The sequence below is a fragment of the Prinia subflava genome, chromosome 1 (genome assembly GCF_021018805.1).
Source record: "Prinia subflava isolate CZ2003 ecotype Zambia chromosome 1, Cam_Psub_1.2, whole genome shotgun sequence".
NCBI classification, from domain to species: Eukaryota; Metazoa; Chordata; class Aves; order Passeriformes; family Cisticolidae; genus Prinia; species Prinia subflava.
Window position 1 is genome coordinate 92326206 of NC_086247.1, and position 18056 is coordinate 92344261.

Sequence of the window (18056 nt, forward strand, 5' to 3'; positions counted from 1 at the left end):
TCTAAGCATAGTGATGTAATGGGGAAAGGGAAAGAGTGGGTAACAGAACAAGCAGAAAACAATAGAAATTATTGCTGCCAAAGCTGGGATTTCCTGCATCTTTGAGGATTTTCTGTAAAATAGTGGTTTTGAGCTGCTTGAGATTTCTACACTGAACTTGGAAGCTAATAGCTAAGAAATCTGTGTCTGGCTGGGAGTTGTGTTTCTGAGTCTCACTGTCTAGCTCCTGTGGGGTGTGCAGGGATGGGGAGAGACCCTCAGTGGGTACCCTCTTCCATCTTTCCAGCAAACATAATTTCCCAGCAGTTCTTGAAGGGTGCCAGCCTATGGACAGAGTGAAGCTGACTGTTATAATACAGATCTATTAATATCTGATACGATGCTGATAGCCAGGTTAAGTTTACTAAAGTTTGCTAAGCCAGGCTACTTCCCCCGACTTATTCTCTTAATAAGCTAGGAAAGTAGCAGTCCCATTTAAATCTGTTTGCTCCAATAGCATTTGCATGCTTCTGTGGTTCTAGGCTACAGGCATCTGATAGTAGCCTGAGGTTCACAGGACATTTAATGCTATAATCTTATGACAAAGAAATTCCATTACCTGTTCCCTTCATATATTTGTATTTCAAGCCTTCCCCATGAATCCTGCAGCACATACATTTATGATTAAAGGTATATGTACATGCAATTAAAACTGTGCTACTTCTTTGTGTCTTTTTTAACAAGTGAAAATAAATACCTTGAAAATATTTTCATTTTGCATACTAAATTATCAAAGTAGACACATTTAAATGCCCTCTTTTAGACTATATATTGGATTTAATATCTTGATTAATTCATTCCAATCTCATCCTTCTTGCAGACAGTACCAGGTAATGTGAATTGCATCTACTGACTTGTATGTAAAGATGAGTTTAATATTAAACAGTTCTGAAAACCAGAGAGCTCTGATTCATTTTAAATTGTTCCTAGCTTGATTTCATTTGCACTTGCTGTGAGTGATTCTGCTCTGCACGTGTCCTTGCTGGATTTGGTTAGTATTTCTGTTACGTTGTAATCTGTATTAATTATCTACTAATTAGTGAAAACCTGCTCTGAAGCATGACCTAAACTGCTAATTAACTTTTTCAGGTTTTGTTTTGTTTTTTCTTAATGGAATTTTATCTGCTGCAAGACAATGTGGAAGTAGAAAAATTATTTTTATAGCAGAAGCAGTTAATAGGCCTAGATCATTTAGTCTTTCCTATCTAACCTGACTAGATCTGTTTGTCTTTAAGCTGTGTTTCAAAGCTTGCATTGTAGAATGAGCCCTCAAAAAAGGAGTGGTGTTTGTTTGATATCTGAGATGGAGCACTCATCATTGTGGTAATAGACTTGTGATTAACTCAGTTGTCAAAAATGTTGTACAAAAATTAAAAAGCAAAAAAGGAAAGAAACAAAGCAAACATGAAAAGAAAGACTCCTTTTAAGTTGGGACACCTGCCTTGCTTAGGTAAGTTGTGCAACCTGTAAAGTCAGAGAGAAGGTAACTTAATCAGATAAAATACTTTAGAAGTAAAGCTTAATTGCAGTGTTTTGTCCCATTCTAAGTTTTGGTGGGAGGTCATGAAGGAAATTTAAAATTACTACTTTTTCTATTGAGGTTGATGTTGGTCTGGGCTTAATAGTGCTGGTTAGACACTCTAAAAAAAGTTATTTAGTCTTTTCGTAGTTGAAGATTGTAAAGTATTTATTTTTAAGTTTTCTTGAAATAAGTATGAAGAAAAAAAGATTTACAGCATGTGAAAAAGTATGATTCAGTGTTTATCAAGTTATGTTTTATTAATAGTAACAATTCTGTAAACAGATGCTTCAGTGATTACTTAAAATGAAACAAAATAGTGCTTGTATGGAGTAGAGGAAAAAGGATTTAAGGTCATGAATAGTGTAATTGAGGGGGTTTTCTTCTTAAGAAAAATAATGAAGTGTGCCTGCCACACAAGTTGGATGTGCATGTGCTGCTTGCTTTCTGGAAGCATTAAACTCTCTGCCGAAAGTCATCTCCCACCAGAGGCCTTTTTTTAGCCTCTGGTGTCTGGACTGAAAGGTACAGGGGTGTTGTTATTCTGGAGTACCCGAGAGGTCTTACAAGCCACATATTAATTCGAACTTCAGTGTCATTCAAGAGGAATAGGAGAAGTGTATTTTATGTGAGAATAAGCTGCTCACATAAAGTATTTGATTGCCAGGTCACAGATTTCCTGAGCTCAGGCTCAGGCTCGGGGTGGGTGTTAGCATTCAGTGGATCATGTGGGAGATGGTCACAGAGCTGGGGTTTCTTTGCTGAATAAAGGAAATCTCTGATGGTAGAAGCAGCTCAGTCTTATTCCCCTATAAGTTATATTCTGTCTGGAGAATGGCCTAATCTTGTGGGGTGTTTTTGGGGGTGGTTGCCTGTTTGAGTAATGCTCTCAGAGCATGAGCTAAATGCCTGTTAGAGGGCAGTAACTCACCTGGCTTCTCCCTGCAAGGGTCTGTGTTCTGAGGAGATCAGGCCTCCCAGATTCTGCACTCTTGAGACGCTGCTTGGGGAGAGGGGCAGGTTGATTTGGTGGTTTGTTGTTTTTATTTTATTTTTTAAAATTAAAGATGGTGGTTTGACCCCAGTTCTAAGTGTGTGAGTTTTAAGTTTTGGGTAACTTGTTGTTAAGCCTGATTGTTTTAAGACTACTGTGAATCGTTCCACTGTATTTTCAGCCATAAATCCAAATAAACCTTTAAGATGATGATGTGGCTGAATATTTAAAAAATGGATAAACTGGTTTATTCCAAATAAACCACAGTATTAAGAAATACAAAAAGGAATGTTCTCTGTTTCTGATTTAAGGCACTCACTTTTGTTATACAAATAAATAAAATGGTCCCATGCTTGCAGCTTCTCAATGAAGCATTAGATTAGAAAATAACTGATGGTATTGTGAGACAAGGATATTGCTGTTATCCTAAGGAAAAGATAGAAGTGAGTAATATAGCAAATGCTAGCACCATATTACTAATTTCACCACAGGATGTAATGAATTTTTTGTCCAATGCTATTGCAGAAGTAATGCCTTTTGCTTCCTGTTGACGTTATGATGTCTTCTGTCAGTGTTAACCATTAACCATTATACCTCCTATTGGTATTAACCTTTATGCTATCAGGTCAGTCCTGCTCACTTGTTCATTAGATCACATTTTTGATTTAGAAATTTTATGTATCTTTAAAAAACTTGAGGAAGATGTTATTCTTGAAGGAGTTGGGTTTTGTCCAGGCTGTTGTTGCCATATCAAGGAAATGAATTAAGAGCATGAATGCCACATTATTCAAAAATTAATTTATGACTCTTCAAAACAGGCAGTGAAGAAAGACTTTGACTGATGAAGGAATTCATTTTGTAAATAGCTATTGATAACATGAGTTAGGAGCTTTGATGTAACACAGCTTTTAATTGATTTGAATTAGTCATAGGCTTTGCTGTGCTGGAGGTAGTTTAACTCGTACTTTATGGTTTCACGCATTCCTCTCACCCCCTCCTATTTAAGGGTTAGTTTTTTCTTTCCTGAAATATTGGGTGGATTGAAACTGCAGGGTTTACGATCAAGGAGCTTTCCAAGTTCAACAGAGACATGCTCTCTCTTCCTGCCAGTTTGAGTTGTTGTTTTCCAGCTCTATTCAGGTATCTACCACTAGCTTTCACTTGCTGTCTCTCACCTGCCTATTCTAGGCTTTGTGGTGTAAATGATGCAAGTCTTACACTTATAACTTGGGAGCACTTAAGACTACCTTATGCAATAATACACACCAATGTTTTGATTCTTCATTGTTAATTCTTGCTTCAAAATATCAGTGAACCCTGTAATTTGTGCTTTTTAAATATAGGACTTGTGGTACGACTGATGTAGGCAGCTGGTGAAATTATTTGTAGTTTACTATCTGAATATTAATGGCTTCAGGAAGGTAGTTGTGAGGCAGTTTTCTGACCTGCAGTTATCCTGGTGTGGGAGGAATATTTGCAAATCTTGGTAGTCAGCTTAGCCATGGACATGTGAGGGTATGCTCCACAGCACTTTCACACACAGTCAGGTAACCTTGAAATGTGTTGGTTCTCCATATAATAAGCTAAAAAAGTATTTCATTGTTTATTACCTACTAATTTAGGTTTGAATGAATTTTTTAGGAACAATCTTTTGATCCTGCCATACAACTCATTTGACTATTATTGCTATGTTGTTATTTGCTAGAGAATTTGAAAATGAGACTCCTTAGATAATTTTAATCATATAAAACAGAAAATGCAAGTGTGAAAAGATAATTGGATGAAATGATTTGCTCATTTTAAGATGATTTATTTTACCTGTCAGTGTCTCTTTTTAAATGCTCCAGCTGGTGGAAATATATTATTACATCTCATTCTCATTTTCAGTCTTTGAAATATAAACACTGCTTCTGAAGAAGAATAAATCAAAACAAAAAAAATGATAAGACTTGTTCTTTGTAATGACTGCATTTTTTTTTTTTTTGTTTAATTTGAAGGTCATTCTGTGAGACTACTGGGTCAGAAAAAGGATAATGGAAAACGTTTGGGGGGAGCACGCCTGGATTTGCCAAAGATTAGGAAGAATCCACTGATAGAAATAATTTCCATCAATACAGGGTAAGAATCTTCCAAGCTTACAAAACATTTGGTACTGTGGAGGAATTCCTCTTATCTCTTTCTGCAGGTCTAGTGTACTACTCCTAAGCTACACAGAAGGAGGCAGGATGACCACTTTTAAGTAGTTTGAGATGTTAAATTACATTCATTTTGGAAAATAAATCCTTACTTATTTGGTTACGAGAAGAGCATTTACAGGGTTTTTTTTTTCCCTCTGTGTTTTTTTGATTTCTAAGATGGTAGTTCCAGAATATTGTTAGTAACTCATTATGATCTGTAAACATCGTTAAGATCTGTCTGATGTGATTGTCAGGCCAGATGTATCAGTGGCTAAATTAGATGTAGTTACTTCTGTCTTGCTTCTCTAACCTGTTTGTAAAGAGTTATATTGTATGTATTTCATTCTTACATTCATTTGAACAAGCTACTCTCTCCTGTCAATCAACTTTGGATGCCCATTTCCCCATAAGACTACAAGCGTTTTTCTGTTCTGTAATCCTGCTTTGAGGAATTCTATTTTAATCTTCCTTCCCTTGCTGCTTTCCTTTTATCAATGCCAATTGGTATCCTTCCATTTTGTCAATTTAATAAAAAAAGAAACAAAGCAGCAACAACAAAAATCACACAAGTCTTCTTCTGATTTTCCCCTCTTCTCCAACTTATGTAGTAATTTCCCTGGTGGTTAAATTTAAAATGCATTGCTCTGGGCATCCCAGGTAGGTGTGCAGTTACTGCCTAGAGTGAAAAAAAAAAAGTGGTGTATCTCAGTTCTGAGTTTAGATTAACACGTTCATAAACATTTCATAGAGGAGTTGTGATACTATCTTCTTTCTTACTTTGTTGTCTTTTAGTAATGTGGCCTTCATAATTACTGGGAAACCTAGTGTGCTGTTTAGGTCAGAATATCAGTTTAAGGTTTAGTGTGATTATTTTTTCTTCCTCTGACTTCTCGTAAATATATGGATGACATCTTGTCTTATTGCTGAATTGTAATACCTTTTTAAACTGCATTTTTGTTCATGGATTGGTTTTGAAGTCTGGATATAAGCTCTTCAGTGTAGTTACTTCAAGTGTTCTAAATTCTTTACCTTATTTTCTTTCCAGTGTACTTGTTTGTGCCCATCAAAATCCTTTTCATGATTAAAACCATTTTTTTAGATTTGGCTGTGTCTGACTTTCAGATGGTAAAAATTTTCCTTTTCCATTAATATTTATCACAGTGTAATGTTGTAATATCTTTCTAGTTGTAAATTTTGTCAAGGTTGTAAGCTAATTCAGCTATGGTCTTGTTCATGTCTTTTGATGTATAGTAATGGATTTAAGATAAGAAAAATAGAAATACTATTATTTCAAATATGAGATTATTACTGGTTTAATTACAGAGGTTAATACAAGGGTACTCTAGGGTACTTAGCATTAGATGACCGATGAGGGTAGCCACTATTTTAAACTTGTTTAATATATTTTGAACAGATGTATTTTTTACTGGATTTTGAAAAAACAATGACTTTCTAAACTGATCAAGCAGCAGACTGTTAACATCTCCTAAGAAGTTACTCTCAGAAACCCTTTCCTTTAGAACCTGATAGTTTACAAACAAAAACTACATTGTGTAATATAGGTCTTGCTGTTCTTGGGTCAATTAAATACCTATTTTCTACCATAAGAAAATACAAAAAATACTGGAAATCACAAAAACTTATATATTTCATGGAGAAGAAAGTCAAGTATGAATTGATAATGCCAAAGCATTCTTAAATCCTCAAAAAACAAGTGAGTTGCATAAGACACCTAAATTAACTGCTATCTCAATCTATGTTATATTGCCTGCTCTCCTCTCCGGAAATACAGATTCTTGGGATTTCCTGTCTTTCTCTTCCCCTTTCCCCTTCCCAGCCTCTCCAGCTCTGTATCATAGGTGATGTTTTTGTGTATTGGTCTGGGTTTGAAAAACAAAGCATAGCTTTAAAAGGCAGCAGTGCTCAGCAGCTTCTGAAAATATGAAAATGTAATGAGCGAAGAACAAGACAACACAGAATGTATTAGTCACTGTGATTTGACTGTGCTAATTTTATCAGCTTTGCCTTAGTGGTCTGGTTATGTTTTTAGTACTGACACCACATTGGATCTGAGTTTTCTCTGTGTAGAGACTAGAGAAAACTTTGAAGACTATTTTTTGGTGCAGTGCTCTTTATTAAGAGGTGAGTTTGGATCAGACTAGGTGGTCTTAAAATAGTAAAAAAATACCTTGTTAGAAATAGTGATTTCCTCTTTGGTAATGTTTTTGTCTAGTACTGTTAAAGGATAGCACTTGAGAGCAGCATGAGCAGGGCTTCTCCATGAGAGAGGCAAAGAAGTGATGTGAGGGTGCCACCAGCACAGGCGGTGCCCACACCAGCAGGACGCCTGGTGCCATGGGGCCTGAGCAGTGTAGCAAAGCTGGGGGCTGCTAGTGGGACCCGTGAGCAGTCCCAGCCGTGGGAGATTCCATAATCATAGAATATGCTGTGTTGGAAGGGACCCACAGGATCGCAGAGTCCAACTCAGCCCTGCACAGGACAGCCCTAAGAGTCACACCATGTGCCTGGGTGATGAAATGATCACCTACAACCTGGGTCTGTCCAGGGGCTCCAGTGTGGATCAAAAGGATGTGAGGTGGAGACAGGCCTGGGGAGAAGAGTACAAATAATGGGGGTCTGAGCAGGGGCATGCAGGACTGGAGGCAGGCATGGTACTGAAGCTTAAGCCAGGTCTGGGAAGAGAAGCCTAAGCTTCACTGGGGCTCCTGGTACAGAGTGGGCTGTGAAGGCAGCAGCTGAGGCTGGGCAGGTCAGTGAGGGCCTGGGGGTGCCCACGGGGCTGTGACAGGTGGTGCTGAATTACCACTTCCAGCTGGGGTTTTAATGAAACCTTGGCCTCTTCTGTAATTCAGTGGGGGAAGAAAAGACTTATTGGAGCATGTATATTCCCTCCTCCCCAAAGCACTGGAGTCTTTGATGGCTCATGTTAACCCCTTTTCCTCACCAGTAGGATGAATTCCTTTATGTACATGGACATCTGTCAGCTGGAACTATTCTTCTCAGAGTTCAGAAGGACCACTTAATTTTTGGGAGTCTCCAGAAGTGCTGATTGTTAAGATATCTCTCATACCCATACATTTGTGTCTTAGTTTCTTAACTCAAGATGGTGTCAAATTTGGTAATTTTAACTTGAGACTTCTTTTATTGGTTCCTTCTTCTCTCAGAAATGGAGGAAAAAATTTCCTCACCTGAAGACTTGTGTCGTTGTATAGTAGCTGTGAACTTTTTCTGTACTTGTCCAAGCACAAATGCATGCCTACATATGCACATGTACCTCCGTGTTTGTTTTGCTCAGACTGCTGCTGTGGAGGACACATGAGTGTCCTCAGCTGTTTGCATAAATCATATCTGTCCTATCAAGGGACAGGGATATTGTGTCTCCATTGGACTGTGCAGTCTGTAATAACAATAATCAAAAATAAACCAAAACAAAACCCTACTAGGTATGGAGTATCCATGAAGATCAGGAGCCACTTCTGTCAGTTGTGAGCCAGCTCAGAGGTTATACACAGTGGCATGTTTGTCCTTAGAAAGGTGTTGCTCTGCCTTTACAGTTCAGTGTTTGGCACTTCTTTTACTTCGGTTTTTTTTAAAGTAATGGACAGTTTTTTCCTGCTAATTTTGATTGTCCTGAGCGTTGTCATTTTCTTATTGAGAAATCCAGCCTATTTGTTTAAATTACCATGAGAGCTGGTGGTTTCTGTCAACAGACTGCGACTCTAGAGAAAAGCTCCCGTCCCAGGAGTGACTTGTTTCAGAGTTTCCAAGTATGTTTGCAGAGACTAATTGTGAGTTACTGGAACAGAGGCAGAAGAGATTTACCACACTTGTCTGACATGCAAAGATGTGTTAGTGACTCTTCATTTTTCCATACGCAGACATTTAAGGAGTCCCTAGCATCCCAGGATCCCATACAAGCTGTAGATTGGCCTCCCTAATTTCCTCGTAAGAAATAAGTGACCTTTTCTTCCTGTATTGTTTGCTTACTCTATTATTGTTTAGAAAACCTCTTGCAATATTTTTCAAATCAATTATCATTTTATTTTCTATAAAATAGGCAGTTAAAACCAGGGATTGTCACAGTGCTCAGATTGCCATCTTAGTATATTCTGCAGTAGATCTGACAAGAAACAGTGATTTGTTCCTGTAGTCCAAAATAATTTTTGGCTTTGAATTAAGGGTATTTGGTTAAATCTATTGCACTTTTATTTATGTCATAAGCATATATTCTACAGGTCATCATCTTACTGGAACAAGCCAGGTAATAGAATAGTGTCTTAAACACTATTTGGTGAAAAGGCATAAATTTTTAAACTAATCTCCTAATGTGATTATTCTGTTAGTTTGAATTAAGAAAGAGAAATGCTCTCAAATTCATTTTGTATTACAGCTTCATTTAGGTCTAGGGAAAAATCTTTTTCTCCTTGTGGTCTCATCTTCATTAGTGCCAGTTTCATAACCCGTGTAGCCACCTAGACAGTTCTCTTTAATGGGATTGAGACTTGTTTTTCCACATGTTAATTAGTTCTGTATCTGGTTTGTAACTTGGACTATTACTCATGTATCTTTGTTGTTGGTATGACTTGAACTCCCTTATTACCACTCACAGACATTCAAATATGACTTTATTTATGCTTTTTCTGGATGCCCTGGAAAGCATGAGAGGAGTATAATATCACCTGAATATGAGCCCACACTAGAATTTACTGATGGGTGGATTTGCACATAGGTCTGCTGAAGTGCTTTCTGTATTCTTTTTGAAGTTTCTACCTCTCCTAATGGAGCAGGCAAGTTATTACACTGCTCATATGACTGACTAGAGAAGAATTAAAATGCACTGAACAGGGAATTCAAAACCAAAAGGAACATAGCAATGTACATGCATGTATTAGACTAGATTATTCCTGCAGTGCTGCAGCATCTCAGAGAAGACCAACATGTTAATTTATCTCAAAAAGATTTTCAGATCTTTGTGTGTTAAATGCTAATTAAAGCATAACACTTCAAGCTTAGTACTCTATGTTTATGAACTGCAACCTTTTTCCTCATGGGACAGCCCATGCTAGCAAAATTTATGTTGAGAGTGAGCATACGTAGTAATGCTTAGAAGCGTGATGCATCCGGCTAGTTTTGTAGAGGTGTTTTAAAACATGTTATCTAGTGGTGGTCATTCAAAGTGTTTTGATGCTGCTAAAGGATCTGAATCTAGCAGAATTAAAAAAAAAAAGAAAATAGTTTTACATACAGAACTCAGTTTGCTTTATGAATCAGGTGACCAAAATTTCAGCATTAAAAAGAAGCTAAAGAGTTACTATTGTCAATCCTAATTTTCCCAAGCAGGAATATTTCCCTGGTTAGGTATTGTGAAAGGTTAAAATTCTATTTCTTCATCATTTTCTGTTGTAGCAGATTTTCAGTTTTATATGTTGGGGAGTATGTGAATTGAATTTTCTTAAAGAGCTGCATTTTAATTTGTATGAGATCATGTATTAATTTTTCAGTATATTTAATTTCAGCATTTGCTTAGGTTTGAATATATAAAATACCCTGGAATTGTATGTCCATGAAAGTGTAGATAATTTGGGTTTTGGCGTTTCTGGTTTTGGTTTTTTTTTTTTCTTAATTGCGCCAAAAAAAAATCATAAACTTAAACAAAATGCTTTCAACTCTCTATTTTATTTAATGTGGTTATCTGAAATATTTGATTAACTTCTGTCAGATTTAAACTTCACAGCGTTAGCTGTTTTTCTCCTTCCTTATTTCTTTTGTTTATTGACAAGGTACCTGTGAGGTGTTAGGTTGTGAAAAAAATGTAAAATAACTGGTAAGAGGTTTGGAAAGTTTTTGGTGGTATGCATTGATTCATTTTGCTACAGGTAGTCTTCATTGAATCAACACCTATTTCAGGCTGCTTTTGGCATTAAAAGGAGATCATATTCCATCTTTTTGCTGCAGTTGGGTGAGACATCTGAAGAACAAGAAACACCAGGAGGCTTCCCCAGCCAGCAGTGTGTAAGGAGGGCAGTGACAGAATCCCAAAAATGTCCACAGAGAGATCAAAAAAAGAAGCACAGGGCTCTATTTGCCTGCTCTGATGGAGGGACAGGTTTTGCTTCCGATTCGATGCCAGCACACTGGCAGATGTGTAAAGTCCAGTCAGAACAGCATTTATTCCTTTGCCAACATAAGGTACTCCACTGAGAGATACTGAAGTCCTTGAGAACACTTCAGGATTCTAGTGCAGGTTTCTGTCAGTGAAATATGCATTTAATTATGCCTGAATATGGTCTAGCCAATTTAAAGAGTGATTTAAAATTAATATTTAGCAAAGTAGTACAGAGATCTGCTAGCATCCACTAGATTTTTTTCTAATTACAGTAACAAATTGCTGTTTGTTAAACAAAGTGAGGCCTGAACTGTGACTGCTAAATCCCTGAGCTCTTGCAGTGATCTGTGTTGCCTGTCCAGATTTTTGGCTAGCTGAACTGTCTGAGCTAGATTTCTACCTTTTTGTGGCATTCAGGAAACATCACCTACACCTGTGGGTCCATCCAAGCTCTGATTTCTTTGTAACAGGGATGGATTTTCTGGAGTCACCATCTTGAAACCATATCAAAATTTCTCAGATAAGGATGTTGTGGCTTAAGTGTGAGAGTACATGAAGCCAGTGCCTTTCTGTGCTGAAATTCATGGGATATTTCAGTAATAATCTCATCAGTTCGGCAGAACAGCTATTTCTTCAGCTTTCTGTGTTTACTGTTGGGAACTGAAATCTAGTCCTTAGTAGAAAGTTATCTCTACACAAAAATATATAGAGAGATGGAAAATGAAAATCTTCCTGATATGTGAAAAACTGGATCACCTACTATTTGACAGTGATAGATTTGTGGTTTTGGCAACTACTTGTATATTTTTGTCTAGCCAGCTATGATACAATGTTTTCAACTTTCCCTCTAAAATCTTGCTCTCCCCATTTTGAATGAATAGTGGGTCTGAATTACAAATCTGTTCATATTTTGCAAAAATATTTGACTGAGTACTTAGAAGGATGAATTCCACATCTTCAGTTTACCTGATTTGGTTGGTTTATTAATAACAGACATATTTTCCATATTTTAATGTTTTACTTTTCAAGGTACTCATATAAGTGACGCTTAAGTCAAAAGAAGAATTTGTCTTTTAGAATACAAGATTAAAACATGATTTGATTTGCATTCATTATTATGCTTGGAGAGACCAAATAGTATTTCTTTGGACTACAATGATAAGTTAGTATATAATTACATATTACATGAACACCTAACGTATTTACTTCTAGTGGAGTTTAAGGTAAACACTTAAAGTGAACTCCCTCGTAAATATGAAGCTATATAGAATTACTTTGGCCCTACCTTACCTTATAATATTTAAATAGGCACTTTTCATAACTCTATCTCAAACACTGATGAATTCCTAGAGCCTATCATGTCAGTTACCCTCAGAAACAGGGAAAGTAGAAAGTCTAGGAAGGTAGTGTATGTGTTTTTGGAAGGAAACCTCTGCATCAGGCTTTTTTGTTTATATTTTAATCAGTGTTTGCATGTTCATATATTTAGATTTTAGCTGTGCTATCTACCAAGCAGGGGAATTTCAAATGTGCATGTTACAGATATCAATCTTTTCTGTTTTGGCACAATTCACAAAAGATTTTCCAATGAAAATTACGGATGACATAGTTGTGTGTATCTAAGCATTTTAATTTTAATGCTAAAATCTGAAAAGCTAGTGATTCAAAATTTGCAGAAACCACATTGCTGTAACTGAGGGAAAAGGAAAACCAGTTGTTACAACAGAAAATTTTAATCTCCTTTTTTGCCCAAGGTCTCTTTCCACTGCAACTTACTGTAAGTCACTTCTAAGTTCATTATTTCTTAATTCGATATTTAAATAGTGTATTGATGACACTCTCTGAAAGATTTCTCTGCAAAAAGTGCTGCAAAATCTCTAGGTTCTTCATGGTAGCAATTTCACTGAAAACTTGGGAAAATTGTATTGTTTATGATAAAGAGGTGATAAATCAGTGTGGCTCGCATTCTGATCTTACCAGCTATTGTGCTTGTAGTCATTTCTGTTCTGTGTGTCTGTCTTGTTCCTGTGTCCCCATTGCTGAGAATGTCCCTGCTTACCTGTGCTTCTTCATGCAGAAAAGTGGTGTTTTACAAGGTAGTTTCCTTCAGCAGCTTAAGCAGACAGGTCATTTAAGAAAGCAGGAAAGAAGGGAAGTGGATTGGGCCAGGAGAAGGCCGTTTCCTCACTCTTGAACAGCCTGGTTTCTGTCTTCTGCAGCTCATTTTGGAGGATGGACTTGCACCTCCTTGAGCACCAAAACCTCCATCTGCTGGTGCAACTTACAGGGCTTAGTTGCTCATGGAAATCAATAGCTGAAGGCAGGAGGAGGGGGTACGCATTTCTCTCTCTCTTGGGAGAGGTAGTTGTGGTCGTCCTCATCGCACAGAAGTATCAAGCCTGGTCATCTCTGTGGGACTGTCTGGAGTTTAGTGTGATAAATTCCTTGCTGCTGCTGGGAAGGTGGAAGTTGTTGATATCTTCAGTTCCTCCTCCTGTTGCCCGTGGCATTTCTGCCATTTGTGTTGGTCTGTATTATACAAAATTGCTTTGAGGAATAGTGAATATGATGTAGATGTTTTGCAGATCCCTCTAGAGTAAATGTCTGCCACCATGCTAACCTTGAAAGGAAGATGGTTTTGAATTCAAGATAATCCCTCACAAAGAGGAAGATGTTCATACACAAAAAGTTTGTTGCATACTTGTATTAAATGTGTAATTAGCATATAAACTTTGCAATAAGTATTTGTCTGTAAGAAATAATTTTTTCTCTTACGATTTAAGAATGTTGTTTTTCAGCTTCGTACATACCTTCGTGATTTCTGCCACCGTTACTCTCTTTACTATGCTACTTCTTTCTCATTTTTAGTCTTCACTGCATGAACTCACTTCTTTGAATTTCAGTTCTATCCCTAGGATTTCAAGTACAGCACTTGTGAAACCCCTTATCTATAGGATCTGAATTTCTCTGATGTCATGCTGTCTTTTTCAATGACAAAATAATCCTGAACTGGGCTTCTTTACTTTCCCTGTATGGATTAGAGCATGATCCTCTGCCAAGAGTAACTTTTAGAGAAAAAAAAAATACAGAGTTCAAAGAGTCTTTAAAGGATTTTTCTCATTAGTACATCAAATACCTGCAGTTGTGACATCATTGTGGTATGACCCAAAAACTTGTATTCCTTTCTCAGGTTGTATTTTTCATGGCTGATGTTTAATGTTGCTTAAATGGTTCTAGGAGAAGCATGTGTTCAATGAACAGCATGCATCTTGTCCTTTCCAAGAAATCCTTGGCCAGTCTTTCATTAAATTTGCTGACGTGTGACACCTAAGAATTATTCCTGTAAATAGTTGTTTCTTTGGCTTTATTCTGCTATTCAGAATAACATACACTGGTAATTTCATACTATATTCTAAGTCTGCTTGTATTGGAATGTAATGGAACACATTTTTAATTCCCTGTTGTTATGATGATGGATTTTGTGTCTGTTGTTTCAATGGTGCTGTTTGATGATGTCAAACTAAACTGACATCTATATCTGCATTGTCCACTTGGCTCTTCTCATAATTCTGTCATATGCAGTTCTCATGCAGTGAGGTTTTTCAGCAGAGTCAGAAGGTATGGGTTGATAAAGTTCTTTTTCATAGGCAAGAATCATTATGACATTGTTTGTACACACTGAGCACTACTGCCCTGGAAATCTTTCTGTTCATTGTTTTGTGTTCACGCTACTTTGTGAGCTCTCAATTTTTGAAAAATACTGGTTAAGTACATGTAAATTCTACAGCTATTTTTCTGGGTCATGAAAACGTCCTCTTTCAGGTCTGCTGAATTACTTCTGCATTGAGTTAGAAGAAAATTGTTTTGATTGTTTCCATTTCTGCCCATTTGACTCCCTTAGGTTATTTCCTTCCAGCCTCACATATTTGAACTTTTTCTGCATAGAGCCACCATGAATTTAAAATTTGCATCAGACCTTGCCCTTATACATTTTGATATAATTCCTTTTGCTCTTGTACATCTCGTCTTGAGAAAATTTGCTATTTCACAGTTCATTTAGAAGACTTAGTAAGACTCATAAAACTTGCCAGAAATCACTATGCAATTCTCTAAACTCTAGTATACCACACAACTTGCAAGTCAGTGAGAAAAACAGTGGTAATCACATGCTCCAACTGCGTCATCTCGTTAAAACTTTGGGCAGCTCCAGGCATATTTGTGCTCCTCTGTCACTAGGTGGCTTCCCAAACTGCGCAGCTCCGTGACTGTTAACCCAGGAGGAAGATCACCAGAATTTAACACAATCCCCAGTTTTCAACTTAAACTACTTGGGGGAAAGGCTAAGGGGCTGGGGGTGGGGAACCAAGCCAAATTTTGTTTTGTGTAACTATGATACATAGTTTCCTGCACTTTTAGCTCATTCCTTTCAGTGCCACATTCCCGATTATTTTGAAGGCAGGTTCAGAAGATGAGACAGCTTTAACATCCTTGACCCTTATTACAGGTTAGCACAAGAGCATCGTAAGGCAACTTCCGGCCTGCCTCTCTGGCAGATACTCACTTGCAGAAGTGGTTTTGGATCACACAACAAGCTGCGTTTTGTAGTCTGTCTGAGAAGAGATCGTTTAGAGGTTGTTTGCAATTTCATATATCCGTAATTCTGACATCAGTATACTCTCTGAGGTTGGAGATAAATTCCTCTCTGTTGAGCAGAGCGTTCATCTGCGTCCCTTCTCTTAACACCCACATACGTATTTCCTAAGGGAAATCTGGAAAAAATACTGAGAAACACTTTATTCATTTCTCAAATTACATTGAAGACTGAGAAATAAGTTCCTATGTCAATCTTACAATTGATATTGTGCTGCCTTTAGTCCCAACTTTTCACATAAAAACCCCCCAAACTAGAAAAACAAGACAAGCACTAGAGACTCCATTGTTTTCCAAAAATACTGTCTTGCTGAATGTTGGTATGAGAAATGCCTGGGTTTTTATGTATTCATAGTTCTGGGTGGTTTAGTGGCCTATTTTTTTAAGTGTTATGCAACCTAAGTGTTTAAAGCTAAGTGCTCATGCCTTTACTGCTCATCAGCAGAATCAGGTAACTTTTAGTTGCCTAATAGTGCAACCAACTTATTTTGCTGGCATCAGTATGACATCTTAAATGTCACCAAAAATGAAAACATCTTGTCAAAGGATCTGAGTGAAGTCTCTCTTGTGCCCTTTCAGGTCAAGGTGGAATTTTTTCTTGGAGACCTGAGAGGGAAATGTGTTAAGGCAGGTATAAAAATAAGATAAGATTTCGGAAATGTGTTGTGCTTGAATTTGTTCTTAGACTTGACCTAGAGGGAATTTTAATGGAAAAAGAGTTTTACAGGAACAAGATGTATGAGCTTCAAAAAAAAAAAAAATTTACATTACCTGTCAAATACTCAAGGCATGTGTTTATGATAATCTCATTTACATGTATGAATTTTTAAGATTTTAAAAAAAAGGAGGAACGGGGCATTTAAACTGTGATCATCATTATGGAGCATAGGAGCAAAATCACTGAAGAAAAGATACTTAAAAAAAAATCCTGGCAAATCATAAATGGAAAGTTGAATATTAAGACCATGCTTGGAAGATAATAGATGGCATAAAATCCAATGTAACATGTTCCAAGATTATTAAGATTATTTTGAATGTTGTGTGTGGGATAGTATATTTCTTTTTATGGCTTATTTATAGGGGAAAGAAAAAAATACTCTTTAATTCTGATATTTATGCTACAGTTCAAATAAGCTGTGAGTTTTTAACTTGTTAGCTTATAAGACTTATTCTTTAGATAATTTACATTATTTCTTCATCTGTTGATGTTATTGAAGAGTCTCAAAATTTGGATATTGTCTGTGTTATTCTTCTTGACTGTCATTCTTGAAAAAGATCAAATTCCCAATTGGAAAAACAAGTTACACTGAGTTGAGTAATAGTTTTATTTGTGCTTCAGATACTAAAAAAATGTAAGATGCTTAGAGCAGATTTCTGTGTTTCTCCTCTTTTTGTTTTACTACAAGATGCATCTTAGAGGAGTTAGTGTTTACACCATGAACAAATAAGTTTAAAAGAGGCACCCTATCCCCAGCTGTGCAATTTAGGCAATAAATGGTAAATTTTTGTGGACACACAAAAATTTTTTCCAACAAGGAGTCTTAACAAAAACCTGTTGAAATATTTGCTTTAAATTTTCTTTTGACTAATTGTTTTAGGTTTTTTCCCGCTGTACCAGGATGAATCTTATCTAATAAATGATCTGTGTTTTTTCACTAACCATTGTCTTAGTACAAATGAAATCGAATTCCTGAGTTTTGAATCTCTTCAGGATCATCTATTTCTGGGCAAATTGCTGCATTAGAAACTGAGGCTACTCAGCACACCACGAAAAATGTTGAGGTGTTTTTGGACTCCTTTGCTGCAGACCTCTGTGCAAGCAACAGTACTGTGCTAGTTCGGGGGGACTTGGAAAGTCAGGGCACGCAGAAGGTAAATACTTTCTCTGTCAACTGGATAGCAGTTATGGGAGGGTGTAGAAAACCATTCTGTTTTGGGTTTTGACCTAGAAGATTTTTGAGGTTTTTTCCAAGTAGAGAAATACAAATGCAGAAGTGAAGATTTGAGAAGTGCCTGGAATTGGTTCTACCTCAACTTTTAATAGCTGTGTTTCATAATTCCCTGATTAGAGAAAATCTTCACATGCTCCTTCTCTTTTACAGAGATCACCCATTAGTTCCCTTGTTCAAGTTATCATCCTTGTTTTCCTTAAGACCAGACTCAACTGAGAGGAAGAAAAAAAGGTGGTAAAATAAGATCTTAGATCCATATTTAGTCTACCACAAAAGGTAGTTGTATAACTTCTTTCAGCATGCTAGTTCTGCTGAGAAATGTGGAGTCAGGCTTGTACAAGTGTTCTGTATTCCTTTTATTCCTTTCTGCTCTGATGTGTAGCAAGATGTATAGAAGGCTTCAGTCAGGGGTTCACCAGCTACTGTGTCTAGAAAATGTTTCTCTCTGTCCCTATGAAGTGTATTCGTAGATAAAACTCCCCAAAGTAAGAGTTTACATCAGTATGTCAGGTGTTCGATGGAGCTCCCGACTTGTGTTTGCATAAACCATCTTTCCAGACATGAAAGGTCTCTATGGAATGAGCCTAAATTTGACAGT

General features: G+C 37.0%; 1 protein-coding gene across 2 annotated transcripts in view; it reads left to right on the forward strand.

Annotated features, from left to right (window-relative positions):
• Positions 1-18056, forward strand: part of CDKAL1 (CDK5 regulatory subunit associated protein 1 like 1) — a 388807-nt gene that overhangs the window by 139019 nt on the left and 231732 nt on the right. For both annotated transcript variants that reach the window (XM_063403595.1, XM_063403604.1), the window contains one exon: positions 4550-4670. In XM_063403595.1, the coding sequence (XP_063259665.1) occupies positions 4550-4670 (121 nt within the window). The remainder of the gene's footprint in view (positions 1-4549; positions 4671-18056) is intronic.